General features: G+C 40.3%; 1 protein-coding gene across 5 annotated transcripts in view; it reads right to left on the bottom strand.

Annotated features, from left to right (window-relative positions):
• The window catches only part of EXOG (exo/endonuclease G), a 40,084-nt gene extending 21,909 nt beyond the window's left edge, over positions 1-18,175 (bottom strand). For 2 of the 5 annotated variants that reach the window (XM_080808626.1, XM_080808625.1), the window contains exons 1-5: positions 18,136-18,146; positions 15,950-16,099; positions 12,559-12,698; positions 10,629-10,705; positions 8,677-8,791 (exon numbers count right to left, since the gene is read on the bottom strand). In XM_080808626.1, coding sequence (XP_080664752.1) covers positions 8,677-8,791; positions 10,629-10,705; positions 12,559-12,698; positions 15,950-15,953 — 336 coding nt within the window. In that variant the 5' untranslated portion in view covers positions 15,954-16,099; positions 18,136-18,146. Of the gene's footprint in view, positions 1-8,676; positions 8,792-10,628; positions 10,706-12,558; positions 12,699-13,782; positions 14,126-15,949; positions 16,100-17,953 lie in introns of those variants that run through there. The other 3 variants (XM_080808623.1, XM_080808624.1, XM_080808627.1) reach the window with 3 other exon arrangements.
• Positions 18,176-19,470: the final 1,295 nt, after the last annotated feature.

Genomic DNA, 19,470 nt, shown 5'->3' on the forward strand with positions numbered 1-19,470 from the left:
ACCTTTCTACAAATTTGAAATTATTTCAATGTGAAATGTTAAAAAAGTATCAACTTGCTTTGCCAAGGATGTGCAAAAAGCTCATGAATAAAGGTTTCCAGTTCAAGATGGCAACCTGGGCCCAGGCTTCTGCTTCTCTCCCCCCCCACCCCCATTTAGAAAATACACACATACACACAAATGGCAGCAAAAAGGTCTGACACAGAACCGACTCATGCAAGTGCAGAGAACGGCAGAGTCATGCATTAGTGGACTAAGAAGTGCCATTAATTTCTGGAAGATGGAGGAGCTGACAAATTAGATAAAACTTGAGGAGAAGAGAAGTCAAAGCTTGGATTTTCACAGCCCCTTACACTGTGCTCCAGTAAATAAAGGGTGTCAAATCAAGGTGTGAGACTGAAGAATCCGTCTATAAAATTATTGTGCAACCAACAAAAACAGCACGCCTTTGTCTTGCCTCCAGGATGAAGCTAGAAAAATATTCTCTAAAGGGATGCTTCTAAAACCTTACAGTGTATGTAAAACTGCCCAGGATAGACAGTCACACCTACAGATTCCTGAGTCCCACCACCAGGACTTTAGGACATTTTTAGACAAGCAAGTTTACCATCCAATGACTCTTCCAGAATCTGAGGATGTACTCCAACAAAACAAAACAAAAAAGGAATCCAAGAAGGGGGAAGTGGGAGCCCAAGATAAAAGGGACCTAAGCCAGGAGGGTACTGTTAAGGAAAGACAGATGTATAGCTGACTGAAAACTATAACAACTTAACAGAGGTTGCCAACGGTCAGTTCATTATTCCCTCCACATTCCACTCATCGTTCCCTTCTTGAAATGCTTTCTTCACTTGCCTTCTGGGACATCACTCTCCCTGGATTTTTCTCCTGCCTCAAAAATTGTCCCTTTTGTCTCCTTTGCTGGACCCTCCTCTTCTTGACTTCCGAATGTCTGAACCCCCAAGGTTCAGACCACAGATCTGTTCTCTACTGCCTGTGCTCACTTACATGATCTCATCCTAGTGTTAAATACCACCTCCAGGGCTGACCACTCCCAAGCAGATCGCCACTTCAACCTCTCCTCTGACACACCAAACTCACAGACTGCCCTGGACATCAGATTATCTCCCATTCCCATAGCCAAAACCACCCGACCTGCAGCTTCCACACCTGCTTCTCTCTGGTCTTCATGACCTCAGACTGAAAACCTAAGTGTTATCCTGACACTTTCCCTCTTAGTCTACAACTTACCCATTAGAAAGTACCATCTGTTTTACTGCAAGGCACATCCTAAATCAGAGCATTTCTCCCCATTTCTACTACCACCCCCCTAGTCAGGCCATCGTTACTTCTCATTTAGACTACTCTGTCAGCCTCTTAAGTGGGCTGGCTACTCTTCTATTCCTCACATAGAGCAGCCAGACTGGGCTTTGCAGATCTAAACCAGATTATGCCACTCTCCTGATCAGTGTTACAGCTTCCTGAACACAATCTGCGATCTGGACTTCTCCCCATTGCCTCCCCCTAACTGCCCTCCTTCGGTGCTCTCTCTGCCCTTGTCACACTGGCATTCTTGCAACTCCTTGAATACACCAAGCTAATCTCACCCCCGTGTCTTTGCACTTGCTGGAAAACTCCTCATAGAGGTTACTCCCTCACTTCCCTCAGGTTTCTGTTTAGTCTCACTACCCCTTAGCAGCCTATCCTGCCTTTCTTTCCCACCCCCGTGTTCTCTTTTTCTAATATGGCACTTTGTTTATTGTGCATCTCCTCCACTATAATCTGAGCTCCATAAAACATACAGCCTTGTTTACTGCTGTTATCAAAGATGCCTAGGACAGGGCCAGGTACACAGGAGGAGCTTAATAAATATTTGCTGAATAAAAGGAAGGAGAGAAGGGAGGGTGGGAGAGAAGAAGGAATGGCAGGGAGGAAACAAAAGGTTCATATTAGAACAGAAGTCAGAGGGCTCTAAGAACGATGTCTTCAAGAAGAAACTGATTTATCTTTTTAAAAAATAGTATGATAGTAAGGTTAAATGGTCCAAAATAGAAAGTGAAAGCAATTACTACATTTTAAAGTAGCAATTATAATACTGTGCCACCTTTACTTTCCTCCCCTTCTCAGATTTTTGTTGTTTGTGGTAACATTTATTTCTCCAGTGGCGCAGACTTAATATGGGATATACCTACTGCTTTACAGATCCAAATGTTCTACTTAAACATTCATAGTACTATACATACTGCTTTTGTACTTTCAACAGAGCCAGGATTGTAAAACTCAAAGACCAACAAGAGCTAGACAAGAAATGTTAAATGGATGGACTGGGCCAGGAGAAGACTATGATGAATGGAAGAACATGTGCTCCCCTGAAGGAGAAAGCTGCTCCTGCAAGCTAGTGAATACACCTATGGGAATCCGTGCCAAGTGTTTTGAGTCCTCTGTTTTTAAGAGAAGCTAATATCTGGACTTTTATGTGAAACCTCCCAAGTATGAAAAAATTACCAACTAATTCAAAAACAACATACTATGTGAAACAAGTCAAAGCATCTATGGGCTGGATGTGCTACAGGAGGCCTCTGCCTTAGATGTCTGCTACAGGCGAAGCTCAGACCAAATTATAGCTAGCAAACAAATGTAAATGCTATAAATCTCAATAATACATTAAGTGACAGATCAACGAGTAAAGGTTTAAGTATATTATATAAAATTTATGATGTAAAGTTTACCAACAGAAGAACTAAAACTAACATGAATGACGGATAATGGAACAATGTGTGAACTAAAGAAATTTCATATATTTCATGTAACAGCATCAACAGAGACTATTTAAAATGGACAAAATCAAAATTAAGAAATACAGTTTAGCACCCATTATTCCCAGATAGAGAGATAATCAGCATAACTGGGAAACTACACAGTGGGACTAGGACCAGGAGCTAACTATCCCTCTCATACCTTACACTATTTGAATTTCATTATGATGTCATATACTTTAGGGTTTAAGATTTAACATTTTCATTACTATGTACATAGAGTTCCATAACATATTTTTAAAGTTAAAAACTCAAGGCTCATTAAAAGACCAGCAATTAGGGCGTGTGGGTGGCTCCGTCAGCTAAATGTCTGCCTTCCACCCAGGTCATGATCCCAGGGCTCTAGTGTCAAGTCCCACATCTCAGGCTCCTGGCTCAGCAGGGAGTCTGTTTCTCCCTCTCCCTCTGCCCCTCCCCCTTGCTCATGTTCTCTCTCTCTCATGCTCTAATAAAATCTTTAAAAAAAAAAATAAAAAACTGGCAACTAAAGGGGTGCCTGGGTAGCTCAGTCAGTTAAGCATCCAACCCCTGATTTCAGCTGAGGTCATGATTTTGAGATCCTGAGATTGAGCCGCACAAGGGCTCCGTGCTCAGCATGGAGTCTGCTTATCCTTTTACCTCTGCTCCTCCCCCTGCTCACATGCTCTCACTCTCTCTCTGTCTCTTTCTGAAATAAAAAAAGTCTTTAAAAAACAAATAAAAAGACTGGCAATCATGGCTTCAATGCCATGGAGGGAAGGCGTGGACAAAAGCATCAAGATTAAACTACGTTTAATATAAGTATTTAACATCATAACTTCTAACTTCTAATACATAATTAATGAAGAATAGATTCAACGGTTTTCAAACTAATAGAAAGGCATCTACTCTCTAAAGTTCTGTGGAAGAGAAAGGAAAAAAAAAAAAAAAGAATCTAAGAAATTCTTCCTTACCCCTTACCAGAATCTTTCTAATTCCAGTACCCTGCCCCATGCTTTGATAGAAGAACACATGTGAAATTAATAACCTGGGTGGCTCAGTCGCTTACGTGTCTGCCTTCAGCCCAGTTCATGATCTCCAGGTCCTGGGATTGAGTCCCGTGTCAGGATCCCTGCTCAGCAGGGAGTCTGCTTCTCTTTTTCTTTCCCTCTGCCCCCCTCCCTGCTCATTCTTGTTCTAATAAATAAATAAACTCTTAAAAAAAAACCTTGCATAATTTATAGTCTAAATATACTGTATCTTTTCAGATCCTGAAATTTGAAATTCTTGATATGACTATGGACATTTCCTGATTTCAGTACAAATGAAGTTTCCTTTTCTGTTCTTTTGGTATTACTCATTTCTGATGCTTCTGAGGATGAGAAAAGCAAAAATGTACACTTTCTCTGTCATGACTTCTGGACTCCAGACAGAATGACACCAACAGAAGTGGAACCAGAGAAAGTCACTGGAGGCCTCTACTATACTGCAGTGTTCAGAGCTTCAGCAAAATCTGAGTAAAAGTTATTAAGAAAGAGATCTGATAACAGTTGTTGACTCAAAGAAATTAGGAGAGATGACTTGTGGATGTGAATTCCAGGAAAGAAAGGGAGAAAGTAATCAAGAGTGTAGTTTAAGGCATGTAATCTACAATTCTGTATACATTCCTCCTCCCACATGACAGGCACTGGAAGATTTGCTGGATTCAAGAGTGGCCAGTAAGCATGCACCTGTCCTATAAATTACCATAGACATGGGAAACTAACAATACAGGTTCAGAGACCCAGAACTTGAAAATAAAGACCTAAGACCAATACGGTTTTCACAGAGAAACCAGAAAACAAGACTATTATACAGAGTCTACTCTTCAGGAAGCTGATCTTGACTGCTCTCCCACATTTCATCACCCTGACACTAATTCGGGTAAGGAAAGCTGACAGGTCTCTTTTGAAACTCTCTTTAAGCTTTGAATAGCAGTCACTGATAAGCTATTTAGGAGAAGCAAGGTAAGTCTTTTTATTGGTTATTTTTATATATTCCAGTGTAATGAAGAATTCTGGTATAGAAAAGATATATTAAAATATACGTACATTATGTAAGTTTCATTCTCAATTAATTTCAAATATAGAGCTTACAAGATGAGCACAAAGAACACCTGTATGCTCTTCACAGATTCATCAACTGTTAACATTTTGCCCAATTTCCTTGATTATTCTTTCTTCCTCTGTATTTTCCTTTTCCCTAAACCCTTTGTGTTTTCATTTGTTGGTTCGTTGTGTTTGCAAGTAAAGTGATGGAGGGTTTTTTTTGTTTTTTTTTGTTTTTTACGATTTCATTTCTTTATTTGAGAAAGAGAATGAAAGAGAGCAAGCACGGGACTGGGGAAGATCAGAGGGAAAAGCAGACTCCCTGCTGAGCAGGGAGCCCAATGCAAGGCTCAATCCCGGGGCTCCAGGATCATGACCTGAGCTGAAGACAGTCGCTTAACCAACTGAGCCATCCAGGCACCCCAAAGTGATAAGAGTTTTAAGTGAAGATACAGAAAAAGAGTCCGAGGGGTCCGAACAGGATTGCTTCCCTAAACCCTATGAAAATAAGTCAGAGACACATCCTTCAGGACGTATTTCCTAAGAGCAAAGACATCTATTTATATAATTGTAGTATGATTATCAAAATCAGGAAATTTAACATTGATAACATATGATGATCTAACCTACAGACCTCAAATGTTGCCAACTGTCCCAATAACGTCCTTTTTAGTAACATTTCTATGCTGACCTAAGATCTGACCTGAGATCAGATCTTGTTTTCAGGACTATTTATTCTATATTAATCTGGAATAGTTTCTCAGCCTTTGTCTTTTATGACCCTAACATGTTTCATAGAATGACCCCCGGTAGGGTTTGCCTATTTCTGCATGGTGAGATTCACTGCTATGCTTTTTGGCAAAAACACCACAGAAATGATCCTGTATTCTTCTCAGTGTATCACACCAGGAAGCACAGCTTATTAGTAATCCTGTTACTGACAATATTAACCTTGATCACTTGATTAAGGGGAAGTTTCTCCACTGTACAGTTACCATTTCTTGCTTTGTTATTAATAAATAATTTGTGAGAGACTCTTTTAACTATATAAACTTCCTCTTTCCCACAAAACTTTCACTCACTAGTTTTAGCATCCACTGATGATTCCTGTCTGAATCACTTATTACCATGATGGCTACAAAATGATTTTTCTCTTTGATTCTTATAAATTTGTTAGTTGACATTCTATAGTAAGCAGAAGTTTTTCCCTACATTCATGTATTTACTTATGTGTTAGAAGTAAGGATTCTTATCCAACTCAGTAGGTCTATAGCCCATTATATTTTGATATCAAATAGCCCCAGACATGGTAAGGTGGAACTCCTGCAAGCTGAAGTCTATGTCTTTTTGACACGTCCCCTCTATTCTGTACTTTCCCTGAACCAGCCCTGGAATCAGCCACTTCCCCATGTGCCAAGTTCTTCCAGTAAGAGATGGTATTTTAGAGAGAAGATCTGGTGTCAAGGTATGTTCACTGCTAACTGTGTATCACTGCTTCTAGGCCCATTTAGCAGAAAGACCTGCCAGATACATAATATTTTGTGTAAGTTATATTTTTAAAAATTATATCCAATTTAAGAAAAGCAATATATTTTCCACTACAGCATTTGGCCAACACATATCTAACAGAAATATCCACCCGAAAAAAGCTGTTAGTGAAATGCTCTTTCTTATTTACTGGTTAATCTTTCCTTTTGAACTTTGGATAAATTTTCTGTCCATTACACAGTAAGCTAGCATGTAAGTCTTTCAATTTTATGAAAACAAAGCACACATAAAACTAACTCGATCACTTAAGGTTTAAAAGTCAGTCAGGAGAACCTCTTTTCTAATGGAAAAAGTAAAGAGGATTTAACAAAGCTCAAGAAAAATTAATACTTAGGGGCTCCTGGGTGGCTTAGTTGTTAGGTGTCTGAACTTCAGCTCAGGTCATGATCCCAGGGTCCTGGGATCAAACCCCACATCGGGCTCCCTGCTCCACGGGAAGCCTGTTCTCCCTCTCCCATGCCCCCTGCTTGTGTCCCTCACTCACTGTGTCTCTGTCAAAACATAAATAAAATCTTAAAAAAATAATAATAATTAATATTTTAAAAATAAGAGAATATAAGTAGCTTTAAGCCATTTTTTCTTTCTAATGTGACAAAAAACACTAGAATTAAATTAGCAAATTGATCAGAGGAGAGAAATTAATCTGCTTAAAATACTAACTCCTTTGCCACTTCTTGCCTCCCGTAAGAACTCCTGGAATACTCTGAGGGTGAGAGTGCCTGTGTGAATACCCTGGCTACTGACACGTCACTGTGCATCTAATCCAGACAGGCTGATAAAAAGTAAGTGAAGAGGGACAGAACATACCTTACAGTTTTGTGAGTTTTTTTTTCCCCTAAATCTGTTTCTCAGGTCATTTAATTATATCACAGACTCTCTTAAGTAATCATATAAACTAACCAGTATTTATTAAATATCTGCTTTATTCCTAGAGCTGAACTAGGTGCTCCTTCCAGGTGTTCTCTGACCTACAGGGAAGTCCTTCAATCCCCTTGAACTTACTCCATCACGTCTTCCGCACTCCACCCGGTCCCCCACCCTGTACAGATCTCACAATATCACTGTATCAATTCAGCTACCCTTCAGGCGCAATCCTCAGTCTTCCACATCAACACCAGATGCATAAGCCCTCACGCCACTCATTATACTCTTCTAGTTTAACCTCCTTCCTTCAGTCTATAAAGTTCTTAAATATCTTGCATGAAAAACACATTCACCTTTTTAAAAAACTCAAGCATCTAAAAGAAAAGCTGGTCCTCCCACGTTTCCACTCACTGCCACCTAAATGTGATCCTGAAATTTTCCTTCTTCCTCAGCCAAAAAGCGAATTCATGATTACACTTTCCTCTATTCCTCTATCATGCTCACTCCAGCTGCTTGAGTTGGGTCCTGTGTCTGTTCTCATATGGACCACGGAAGCAATGTCCCATTCACCTCATCTCTGACTTCTTTTTCAAACACCCCTTTCTCACCCACCTCTCTACAGAGTGCTGTCAGAATAGTCTTCATAAAACCCCAAACAAGTCTCCCATGCTTAAAATAAATCTATGACTTCTCACTGTCTAAAAAGTAAAATCCAAGCCTTCATGGAGTACAAAACCCTCGACTATCTGGCCCCTGTCCTGTTGTTGTAGAAATCCTCATCCCCTGTGGGCCACCCATACTCTTTTGTACCCAATCTAAGCTCCAATCTTTATCAATGATACCTGTATTCCAGAACTATGCCGTCAATCACAAATGTCCTCTGCTGACACTGCTCCAGCTTTTGAAATTCCCATGCTCCCCTCCTGACTCAGTTCACTCCTTTTTCCCATTTTTAAAAATTTTAAGTCCAGTATAGTTAACATATAGTGTTACATTAATTTCAGGTATACAACACAGTGACTCACTGACTGTTTACTCTTATTCATCTCTCAAGATCTAGCTCAAAAATCACTTCCTCTGTTAAGTCTTCCGAAACCACACCAACAGAGTTGGTCAGTGCTCCTGTGAGACCCCTGCATCTGTCTATTTATCTCTAGCACAGCACATCAGACTTTAATGTGATTAATTGATAACACATCTGTCTCCCTTCTTTTTTTGTTTTCTGTCTCCCTTTCTAAACTGTGAGCTCCCTAGAGTCAGTGGCTACTTTTTAATCCATCATTAATTATATCCCCTGTGCCTATCATTCCAACAGGTGTTCAATAAATAAATAAAAAGAAAAAAACAGAATGAAATTATAATCTCATACAAATAACATAAGCCTGAATGTTAAAACATGTCCCTACCTGGTAACTAACTGTCTTCTTTCCATCACTTCCAGTCTGAGGTAAGGTCAATGGTCCAGATACTATCCAAACATCTTCAAACCTCTCTGTCAGTTCTCGACAGTACATTTCCATTCTGAAAAGCAAAGCAAAAGAGGTGTGATATTCACACACACATAAATATAAAAAAGAAGCAAACCATATCAAATCCCTAGGAAAGATACCAGGAATGCTGAATTTGATAAATGAATGTGAACAAGCAAATATTACACAAAACACTAGTAGCATATAAGCAATTATCTCCCAAATTCTTCGCTGTACAAGAATACTTAAAAATTACATGCACTCACACAACTACCTACATTTTCCTGTGTGTGCATTCAGTGTACATTTTAGAACTCAAATTTTGTTTTGTCTTCTCCCTTATCTTTCTATGTTGTAGTTCTCAATCTTTTCTGAAGTGTTAGATATCATTTCAACAAGTTGATACATGGTTATTTATTTAACCATCCCTATTGTGGGGTAATTGGGTTTATCCTAACAATTGTTATATAATGCAACATTCCTTAGGATAAATTTCAAGGGCCAGAATTACTTTATAAACATATTTTAGTAACACTTGGTTATATGTAAAAGTAGTATTTTAATGGTATTGTACCAATTTACTATATAAGCTACAAAATGTGACACCACAGTTTCACAGCAATCTTTACAACACTGGGATTTATCAATTAAAAATGGTTTTGCTAATTTACTAGCTAAAAATGGCAAGTAGGTTTAATATGCACTTTCTTATACTGCAGTTGGGAAAGATTTATGAGAGATAACAATGCAAGTCATCATCGCTCAGCTTCCTTATCTAAAAAGTAAAATCAGCAGTATTACACCTCAGAGCATATATGCCTAACAGGTAAATTATTCTCCCAAAAAATGTATCCCTTGGGAAAGGAAAATGTTAAATGCTTCCACAGGTATGCTACCAGCCAAAATAAAAAGGAAACTCCGTAAGACAAATATCCCCGATCTTCAATACATAATCTGCAAGGCTTTAAAAAAAAAAAAAAAGGAAACCTATAGATTAATAGAGTATTAAAAGAACATATCTATATGTGGACCTTGTTCGAATTCTGATTCAAACTAATCAACCAGAAATAAAAAATTAAGGACAATAACAAAAATCTGAACATTAATCGTAAAATTGACAATAAGGAATTACTGTTTAATTTTGAGGGTGCACTAATCATGCTCTGCTTTGATTTTTTAAAAATCCTTATCTTCTAAAAATATATATTAAAGCATATATAGATAGAACAATATAGCTGTCCCCTGCTTAAAATAATGAGTGGGGGAAGGGAGGGTATGCAGACAGAACAAATATGGAGACATGACTGATAACTGCTCAAGTCTTCAATGTGGGGTACTCTCTTAATTATTTTAAACCATAAAGTACTGCTTAAGGAAAATGCAATGGCCTGAAACACCCTCAATCAGTGCTAGCTTTAGATGCTTAAAGAGATCCCCCAAGAGAACTCCTTAGAAGTATCAAAAACCCGCAAAAAGCCTATGATTTTATTGTTAGGTTCTATGAAAAACTGGTTATGTTTAATTGTACCAAAACTTTTTTAAAAAGCTCAGCAACTCTTGAAATACAAGTAGAAAAAAATATAGTGTCTTCTGGACATACTCAAAAATCTCTTACTGCTTCAGTAATAATATTTTGGTGAATAGTTTCTTCCTAAACTTGACTTCTGACCAGTGGCAAATATGATCAAAATGGCTGGCGGTTTTGAAGTCAGTACTGCCACAGACAACCGTACTCCTGGCATACAGCAAAGACAGCTAGTCCAAAGTACTTACCTTCAGTAGTGCTAGCTTTTGCTAAACAGAGAAACAACTGATGGGTGCACCAGTACATTCTCCTGGCACATCATTCCTCTCCCACAGAATCATATTTTAAAACTCTCAGGCCTCACCTGTTCCAATATCCAGCATTATTATCAAAATTCTGTGGCACAATATTAGAAAGGTAAAAGGTTTCAGCCATGGCTTTCTGTGAAAAGAAATAAAAATAGTAACTTGCAATGAAATGCCTTCCCTTTGAGATTTTACAAAGAAACTCTGAAAGCCAGTTCCTTCTATGTTAGCTCAAGGCAATTACAGTGACTACTTGTTCAAATAAATGAAAGCCATAGCTATTCCAGGTCAGAAAGCTCAATAATGATTATTCATAACAGGGGTATAACAAAATAAGTAGTCTGGTGTTCTAGCTTTCTTTGTACTTCCTAAAATTCAAACCAGTGATGCAGACTCTAAGAGCAAAATTTCCAATATAAAGCTAAAGGATAAATTCTGGTGTTTAGCCTCTGGCAAAGAATTTCTCCATAAAGGTCAACTTTCAGAAATTTTATGTAAGGAATACAATACAAACATATTGGTTCAAAGTGGTGGAGAAAATGGGCGCCTGGGTGTCTCAGTGGGTTAAGCCTCTGCCTTCGGCTCAGGTCATGATCTCAGGGTCCTGGGATTGAGCCCTGTATCGGGCTGTCTGCTCAGCGGGGAGCCTGCTTCCCCCCACTACCCCACCGCCTGCCTCTCTGCCTACTTGTGATCTCTGTCAAATAAATAAATAAAATCTTAAAAAAAAAAAAAAAGTGGCAGAGAAGAATTCCTTATTCTTCTGAATTTCTGGCCACTAGGTGTTCATTCATTTCACATTCCTGAAAGGCTATCATTATTATTTCCTTCCACTAACCTGTATTGTTTTTTTTTTGAAGATTTTATTTATTTACTTGAGAGAGAGAGCCCACATGAGAGGGGAGAGGGTCAGACGGAGAAGCAGACTCCCCGCTGAGCAGGGAGCCCAATGCAGGACTTGATCCTGGGACTCCAGGATCATGGCCTGAGCTGAGGGCAGTCGCTTGACCAACTGAGCCACCCTGGCGCCCCTCCACTGACCTGTATTAACCACGAATGCTATCAATAAACTTCTCTTCAAGCAGTGGTTCTCAACCTTGAATACACACTGAAATAACCCAGGGACCTTTTAAAAATATTGGTGCCTGGGTTTCTGATTTAACTACTCTGGATTTAGGCATTGGGATTTTTTTTAAAACATCCCCAGGTGATTATAGTGAGTATCTAAGGTTAAAAACCACTATCTTAATGACAATAATCACCAACAATTGATGCAATAAATGTCATAAAAGACATTTCTCTCCTTTTTTGGCAGAGAACTTAACCTAAGGTAAAGGAGGCTAGAAAGACAATATGTGATTCATGACTGAACACTGGATCAAAAAGATGTTGTGTAAAGTTGTGTAAAGAACACAACTGCAACAATGAGGCAAATCTGAGTATGAACTGTATGTTATTGTACAAATTTTCAAAAATACATATACATACACACTTCTTGGTATGATACTCCTGTCATATATAGAAATATCCTCACTCTTAGATGATACAATATTCTGAGCAACCCTGAACACCATGGACCGTGAAGTCTGCGTAAGATTCCTTCTCTCCCTCTGCCCCTCCCGCTCTCTTAAAAAAAAAAAATGTTTGCTGTACCATCTTTTCAATTTTTCTACAGTTAAAAATGTTTTTGCTATACTCTCAAGTTTTCTACAGATCTGAAATTTTTCAAAATATGAATGAATGAATGAATAGCTCCTAAGAGCTCTCCAGTTCTCTTTTACATAGCATTTAGTTTTACTTTTTCAACCTGTTTAAGAAATGTCTCACTATCTGAGCAAACAAAGGAATTAAAGTCAGGAAGGAAAATACAAAATAAGAGTGCAGAAATTCTCAAATATTAAGGTTTGCCTCCGATATTTTTAATACCCAAGTCCCACAGTATATAGATATCCAGCCCCGTATTCCCATCCCACCCAAAAAAATGCCTACAGATGAAAATTTGTTATTTCCTGCTGGAGCCATGTGTCCTCGTGACCATCCACTCCCAACATAGTCTTCGTTGAAAGCACTGAAGGCTGGAGGAATGTTGGGATCGGGCTTGAATTTACAATGTTTTCTGTCAGCATCACCTGAAGAAAAACACACAAAATGGGTAAGTTATCAGTGGACAAATATCCCTCAAGATTCTCTAAGCAAGGCAAGCTGTTTGCTCCTGGCTACTATCTCTCTGAGCAGCTAGTATTTAGTGATTGCGTGCATGTCTCAAGTTCCTGGGATAGTTCAGATACCTCATCTGAATTTAGCAAGGACTAGTCTAGGGAAGAACGCTTTTCATATGGGGTAGCTATCTCATATACTTCTGTTCCTAGTCTCTGAAATTAAAGGCAAATAATCCCCCAGATAGTATTTAAGTAAAACAATGACCAAATAGCTGAACTACATAAAAAGCTTACCTACTAAATAAACTCCTGCTTAAAAAAAAAAACCAAAACCCTCATGTATTGTATTTTGTGCGACTATATTTGACAAGATTGTATGTACTGAAATAATGGATATATATAGACACAAAACAATTTGTTCTGGGCAGCCACAGCATAGAGGAGGGGGAGAGTGTCTCTGGTATCTTGCTTGCTGCCTCTTAAGCCATGACGAAACAAACATTTAGGTTATAAGCTCAATCCAGAAATTCCTGAAACAAAATATCTGTGTACCACATGGGAGAGAAAAAAAAAAAATCTCTATTTTATTTATATTTTCCCACCTTAGAAGAGTTTGCCACACCAATCAGCAAACCCTAATCCCATATTTTCCACTGTCATTAGGCCAGATCTTGTTAAATTATAAAAATAATACAGATAAATGGAACATATTCAGACTGCTACTCAATAATGTTTAAAATGGAGATCCATGAAGTTACCAATTCCAGTGTCATTTCATTCGGCCAGAAAAATTTTACATGATCAGACCCCAAAACTCAGAATAGATTATCAGATACTGAGTTTTGTAGAGCTACTTCATAAAGAAAAAAAACAACAGAAGAATTATTAGTAAGCTTCTCTTGCATGTCATTACCACTGGAATCACTTCCTTACATGCCTGATTGTCTTTGCCTGGTGCTCACCACCCTTGAAAATTCATCTGTGGGAATTTCCAAAGGCCTAGGATAAAGATGCCTTCCTTGAGATGGATGTAAATTTGTTTCTATCAGGTTACCTGGAGGCACTGCCAGTGGAGAACCGTGTTAAACCAAGATCAGGGCTTCCTTGCTTGATCTACACAGGATCCATGACTCCCAGCTGTTAAGTCTGCATGATAGCCAGTCTGTGGCCTCCACTTCTCTGGAACAAGCTTTTTATTTTCCTTTTGACCCTTTTCTGCTCAGTGCCAAGATAACCTTCCATACGGTCCCCTACAGTGAGCAGGCAGGTTAGTTCCACTTCCCCTGTCCTCCCCCAGGGCTCAGCCCTCTGGAGGTTCCAGGGTAATATGGGGAGGGTCGTGTAAAACAATCTACTCTGGGTGAGCCCTAGGTCTCACCTTCAGTCTCCCTCACCCTACAAAGGTGGAATCAAACGCAATGTATGTTGCTATGGTTTACCAAGACTGCCCTTATCTCTCTGGATTCTGGCTTTCCCCCAGATAGTGGCTTGGCAACTCACCACTATCATGCTAACTTTTTTTTTTTAAGTGATTTTTTTCCCCTACATATCTCTTATTGTTTTTAGCAGACACTCAGTCCGCTAATAACATTTCTTGTTTTTAGCAGAGAGTCAGACTGAGTAATCTAATCTGTCATTACTGAAAACAGAAGTCTCTTTAGACTAATATCCAGTAAATCACAAGTATACTGCTTCCTGTTTTCAAATAATATTATTTTACCTCCTCAAATTACACATTACAATGTGAAATGTGGTATTTTTCTTATATGCCTTTCTAAAGAGCAGGATAAAATTAGTAAAGTCAAAATCCCTTACATCTTGGGAAAAGTTCTGCATTTAAAGGAGATTCATTGGTTTGAAACTATACCAAATGAGTTTCCCTTGATATACATTTATAATCAACTCTCAACTGCTATGATGAAGTTTCCAACTATATCAGTCTCCTTCTAGCAGCAAGCAAAGCCCAAGGCTCCTGCTATTCTGCTGGTGGTTTGACCCTAGGAAGGCACATACTCATTTAAACATCAGCATTTTAATATACATAAACAGAGCATGTACTTAAAGCAAGGAGAAATAATGTGTGGGCCTTACAACAAATTAAAAGGCAAATAAAATATGAATAAAACAACTATGACAAAAGGTAATACCCTAACACATAAAGAACTCCCTAAATCAATTCAAAAAACAATATCCCAACTGAAAATGGTAAAAATAACTCACAAAGAAAGAATAATTCACAAAATATTAATCTTCACTGGTATCCAATAAATGGAAATAAAATCAGCTATTAAATTGGTAATGTTCATTATGAGTGGAAGACAGGACAAGTAGTTAACAGTGCATAGTATAAACCAGAATAATCTACACAGAAACCAATTTAACATTAAATATCAAGGTCTGGTCATCTTAATTATAGGAATCCACCAGGACATTTAAAAAAAATGTTTTTTTTAAAACCATGAGCAGACTTACATGCCCACCTACCTCTCCAATCTCATTTCATATGTTCTCCCTTGCTCCAGCTACTCTGGCCTTTGAGTTCCCTAAAGGAACAAAACTCTTCACACTGGGGCCTTCAAAGATGCACCTGTGCTTTTCTTTCTGTCTGGAATGCACCTGTCCACAATCCATGGACCATCCCACTCCACTGTCTAGGTAACAGCATCTACCTCCAAGCCACTTTCTTGGAGAACCTTGCTAATCAAAATCAGGTTCTCCTACATCACTGCTCATCACATTCTTTACTGTTCCTTGTTTATACTAACCCAACCTACAATCACTTGTCCTTCAGAACAGTTATTACCAATAATAATTACACATTCATGATTATTTGTTTGATAGGCCAGTTCATTCCCCAACATTAACTCAAAGTGCCAAGGATGAGAGACCATATGCTCTGATCCCAAGGCTCAGCACAGTGCCAGACATGTGGTAGGCACTTTAAAAGTATTTGTGGAGATAATGCACGAATAGTGCTAGTTGTAGCAATACTGACAGAGCCTTCAACTCATATGTCAAGATACTGATCCTCTCAGCCCCTTAGAAAGCTGGGAAGGGTCTGGAGCTCACTGGAGACCAGGTAGGTCCAATTATCTAAGTGCTTCATACAAACATCATCATTTTCTAAATGTGTTGTAATGTGAAAAAGGCTGAATCAATAATCCTCCTTGTTCTAAATTTGGAAACACCTTTCATCAATGCCTTTACTTCTAACCACCTACCCATTATCTTGCTTTTGGATATATGTTCAAGAACCCATCTAGGCACCCGCTTTGACTGATCATAAGACAAGGCATGATTAGTGTAATGCCTAGTCTCTGTTCCAGTTAAAGGGACTCCATATTGTTCCAAGAGAGCCTTTTCTGCAGAACCTAAAAATGCAAAGAGGGAGGGGGGAAAATAACAAATAATTAGTAATTCTTACTAGGAACAAGAAATTATAAGGGAGAGGGGTTAGACTTACAAAGGACTGACTCAAAGGTCTAATCAACCAGATCTCATTTTGCAATTATTTCCAACGCAGAGAAAAGAGATAGTAGGCTTTGCCTATAATCAGTCCTATAGTTTTAACAAGATAAACTGCAGCTATCTCACTAACTTTTAAAGGTTTTATTTATTTATTTGACAGACAGAGATCACAAGTAGACAGAGAGGCAGGCAGAGATAGAGGGGGAAGCAGGCTCCCTGCTGAGCAGAGAGCCCCAAGTGGGGCTGGATCCCAGGACCCTGGGACCATGACCTGAGCTAAAGGCAGAGGCTTTAACCCACTGAGCCACCCAGGCGCCCCCTCACTAACTTTTAAATAAGGACCTGATCTTACTGGTCTTTCACATCAAATGTCCAAATCTCTGCCCCATAAAGTACCATGTATACAAAAGCAGCAAAGGAAAAACAAGTCATTACTAGCCACTGATATGATTTAATGGGGGAAAGCCTACTTCCTCATTACATGATAAGAGTTAGCATGGGGACAAAAACAGCCTCTTATAAACATCTTAAAAGACTATCATCCATTGTTCTGGAACTGAAGCAGAGATGTGCACTGCAGCCAGACAGTGGTAAAACTTGTCTTATTTCTCCTACTAGGAGAAACTAAGCACACATTTAACAAGGACTCTGTCTCAAAATAACCCTCTCTTGACGGCTTCTCCAGGTGTTCGACCTACCAGAATAGTTCTCTTGCTAAAATGCCAAGTACCACAAGGAGCAAGATAAATCAGCATGTCAGGGAAAGTGTAAAAAATGAGCACGAGTTCATTTTCACTGTTAAATATGAGGTACCCCTGGTAGCTTGAGGATTTATTTATATCCTTTGAAGAAGGGCTAGCAGGTGTGAAAATTAATAAAGGGAAACCTCAGGAAAGTGAACTCTGTTGCTAGAAGGGGAGGCTGGAAGGGGGAGCCATTCAACCCCATCTCAATTACAGGAAAACTGTCAATTACAGACCCTGACGGAAGAACTGTCAAGAGGAAAGAACCGTCAACTACAGGCCCCCAACAGGGAACGCCTGACAGTGCAACCTCTACAAGAAGTTGACACCCATGCAACTCAGCCAATGAGAAACTCATCACCCTGAACCGTTGCTTTTTCTCCGATGGACTTTCCAAAACAACGCTCCCAATTTTCCTCAGTCTTCTCCGTAAAGTTCCTCTCCTTTGGCTGCCGCACTTGCCTACGGTTTTGCCATGGCTTGCCTGTTCTGGATTACAAATTCTCTACTCTTCCGAAAGAAGCCCACTTTTTTGCTGATAAGATAACCTGACAGATTTCTTTTTAGGGTTAATGCGGGCACCCTTCGTTTGAACGAAGACAAAATGAGGACAATTAATCTGCTAAAACCAGGTGTTAATGTATTCACTCTTCCACGGTTACTGTCAACTAAGCACCAGGTGCTGGACTGTATATACGGTGGAGAACAAAACACAGTCCGAGTTGTTACGGAGCTAACGACCTAAAGGAGGTCACAGACATTAAAACGTACCTGTGGTAAGTTGCTTCGGGGGTAGAAGACGAGAAAATGAAGATGGAGAAGTATGCGAAAGAGGCAGGCGAGGCCTCCGGTGGAGCGGGGAGGCCGGATGGGAAGACTAGAAAGGCCGAAAACCCGAGACCCCCGGCTCGGGGCCCACAAGGGGAGAAAAGCCGCGGACAGAGGATTACAATTCATGCCGAAGGCAGGAATCCTGCCCAAAACCCGGGCCAGGGAAGAGGTCTATGGACTTACCGTCGGGCTCCCTCGCTGCCAACGCTGCCTCAGCGCCCTGACTCCGGAACAACTGCATGGCCGTGAACCCGCCTCCCGCGGCGCCCACCACACCTCCCGCCACGAAGACACTCAAAAAGCGCCCAGAGCCTCTGAGGCGGGAAGCAAAACTTTTGGCAGCCATCTTATCCAGAGCACCTTACCTTTTGCAGTCGCGCGTGCGCACACCAGCTATGACGCCTAAAAGCCAATCGCCACCGCGGGACCGAGACACGCATGCGCAACCTGGAGTCGCCTCTCACCGAGCCTCTGTGGAGCCACAAAATGTGCAGAGCGCATGCGCACACCCGCCCCGCTGAGGGCCTCGGGAGCCCCCTAGTGACAAATCTGGAGGCGCCGGTGAATCTCTAACCACCTCCCCCCGCACCCTCCCCCCACCGCGACCGGCCCATCGTCGCTCCACCCCTGGTCCCCTTGATCCGGTGATGGGTGGGAGGCATGACGTCTTGAGGGCGCAGTGGTGTGTACCTTTAGTGCCACTTTATAGGTGAATAAGCCATTTGCACACGGTTAGAGTAAGACCTCAGAGCCGCCATTCCAACTCAGGTCTGAGCCCAAAACACATGCCATATTAGACGTCTTCACGACACCTGGCTTTGAAGTCGCGGTCTAGATGTCCTAACTTCTAATTGCTTTGTACCTCCTTAGGAGTGTCTTGACAAGACAGTACTCCATGGTGGCTTAGGACCCTCAATCAGAGTGCGGGGGTTTGGATGGCCGCTCACCCACTTTCCTCTTTGGGTGTGTTACTTCACTTTTCAGGGCTTCTGTCTCCTCTTTTTTTAGATGAGAATAATGGTAACGGTATCATATATGAAAAGTATACAATAAATATTATTTATACATTTATATAAATAATAAGTTATTATGATGAAGATGATTAGACCATAGGTTTCTTGTGAGGATTAAAGGTTACCACGTAAAGCATTTAGGGAAGAATTTGGCGCGTGTCATTAAGTGCTCTGTAGTGTTAGCGATTTTTCCTTCGTCCTCTTTTATCTTGCTGGAATATAAACTTCGGACTGCTGAATGCCTGCTGACAGAGTAAGGGTATGTTTTAGGCACTCCCACCCAATGGATTTTGTTCATTTTGCAGCACCCAGGTGGGCTTAAACAGGAGGGTTTTCTAACAGCCAGCCAAAGTGTCAGTGTTGTTTTGATTGGTTCTTGGGTCCACACCCCTACCCAGGAATACCTATTATAAAGTCATTCTGTATAATTCCCTGTACCTCTGACCCTAACTGGTGGAGCTAGGTCAACTGGAATCTTTCCAGGGACTGTGTATCTGGAAGTCTCTCTAGGTGGCAAAGCTGTGACATAGGAAACTCTGGCACTATCTGTAGCTTTCTTTCCTGCTAAGTAGACAAAGGACCAGACGCATCTTGCACTGAGCAACAGTGGAGGAAACGCTGAGACACAAGTGAAGGGCTAGTGCTGCAATGTTGTGATCCCAGCTGCCAAGGCTCTTGAAGCCCCTC

The sequence above is a fragment of the Martes martes genome, assembly GCF_963455335.1.
Source record: "Martes martes genome assembly, chromosome: 1".
In the NCBI taxonomy this organism is placed as follows: Eukaryota; Metazoa; Chordata; class Mammalia; order Carnivora; family Mustelidae; genus Martes; species Martes martes.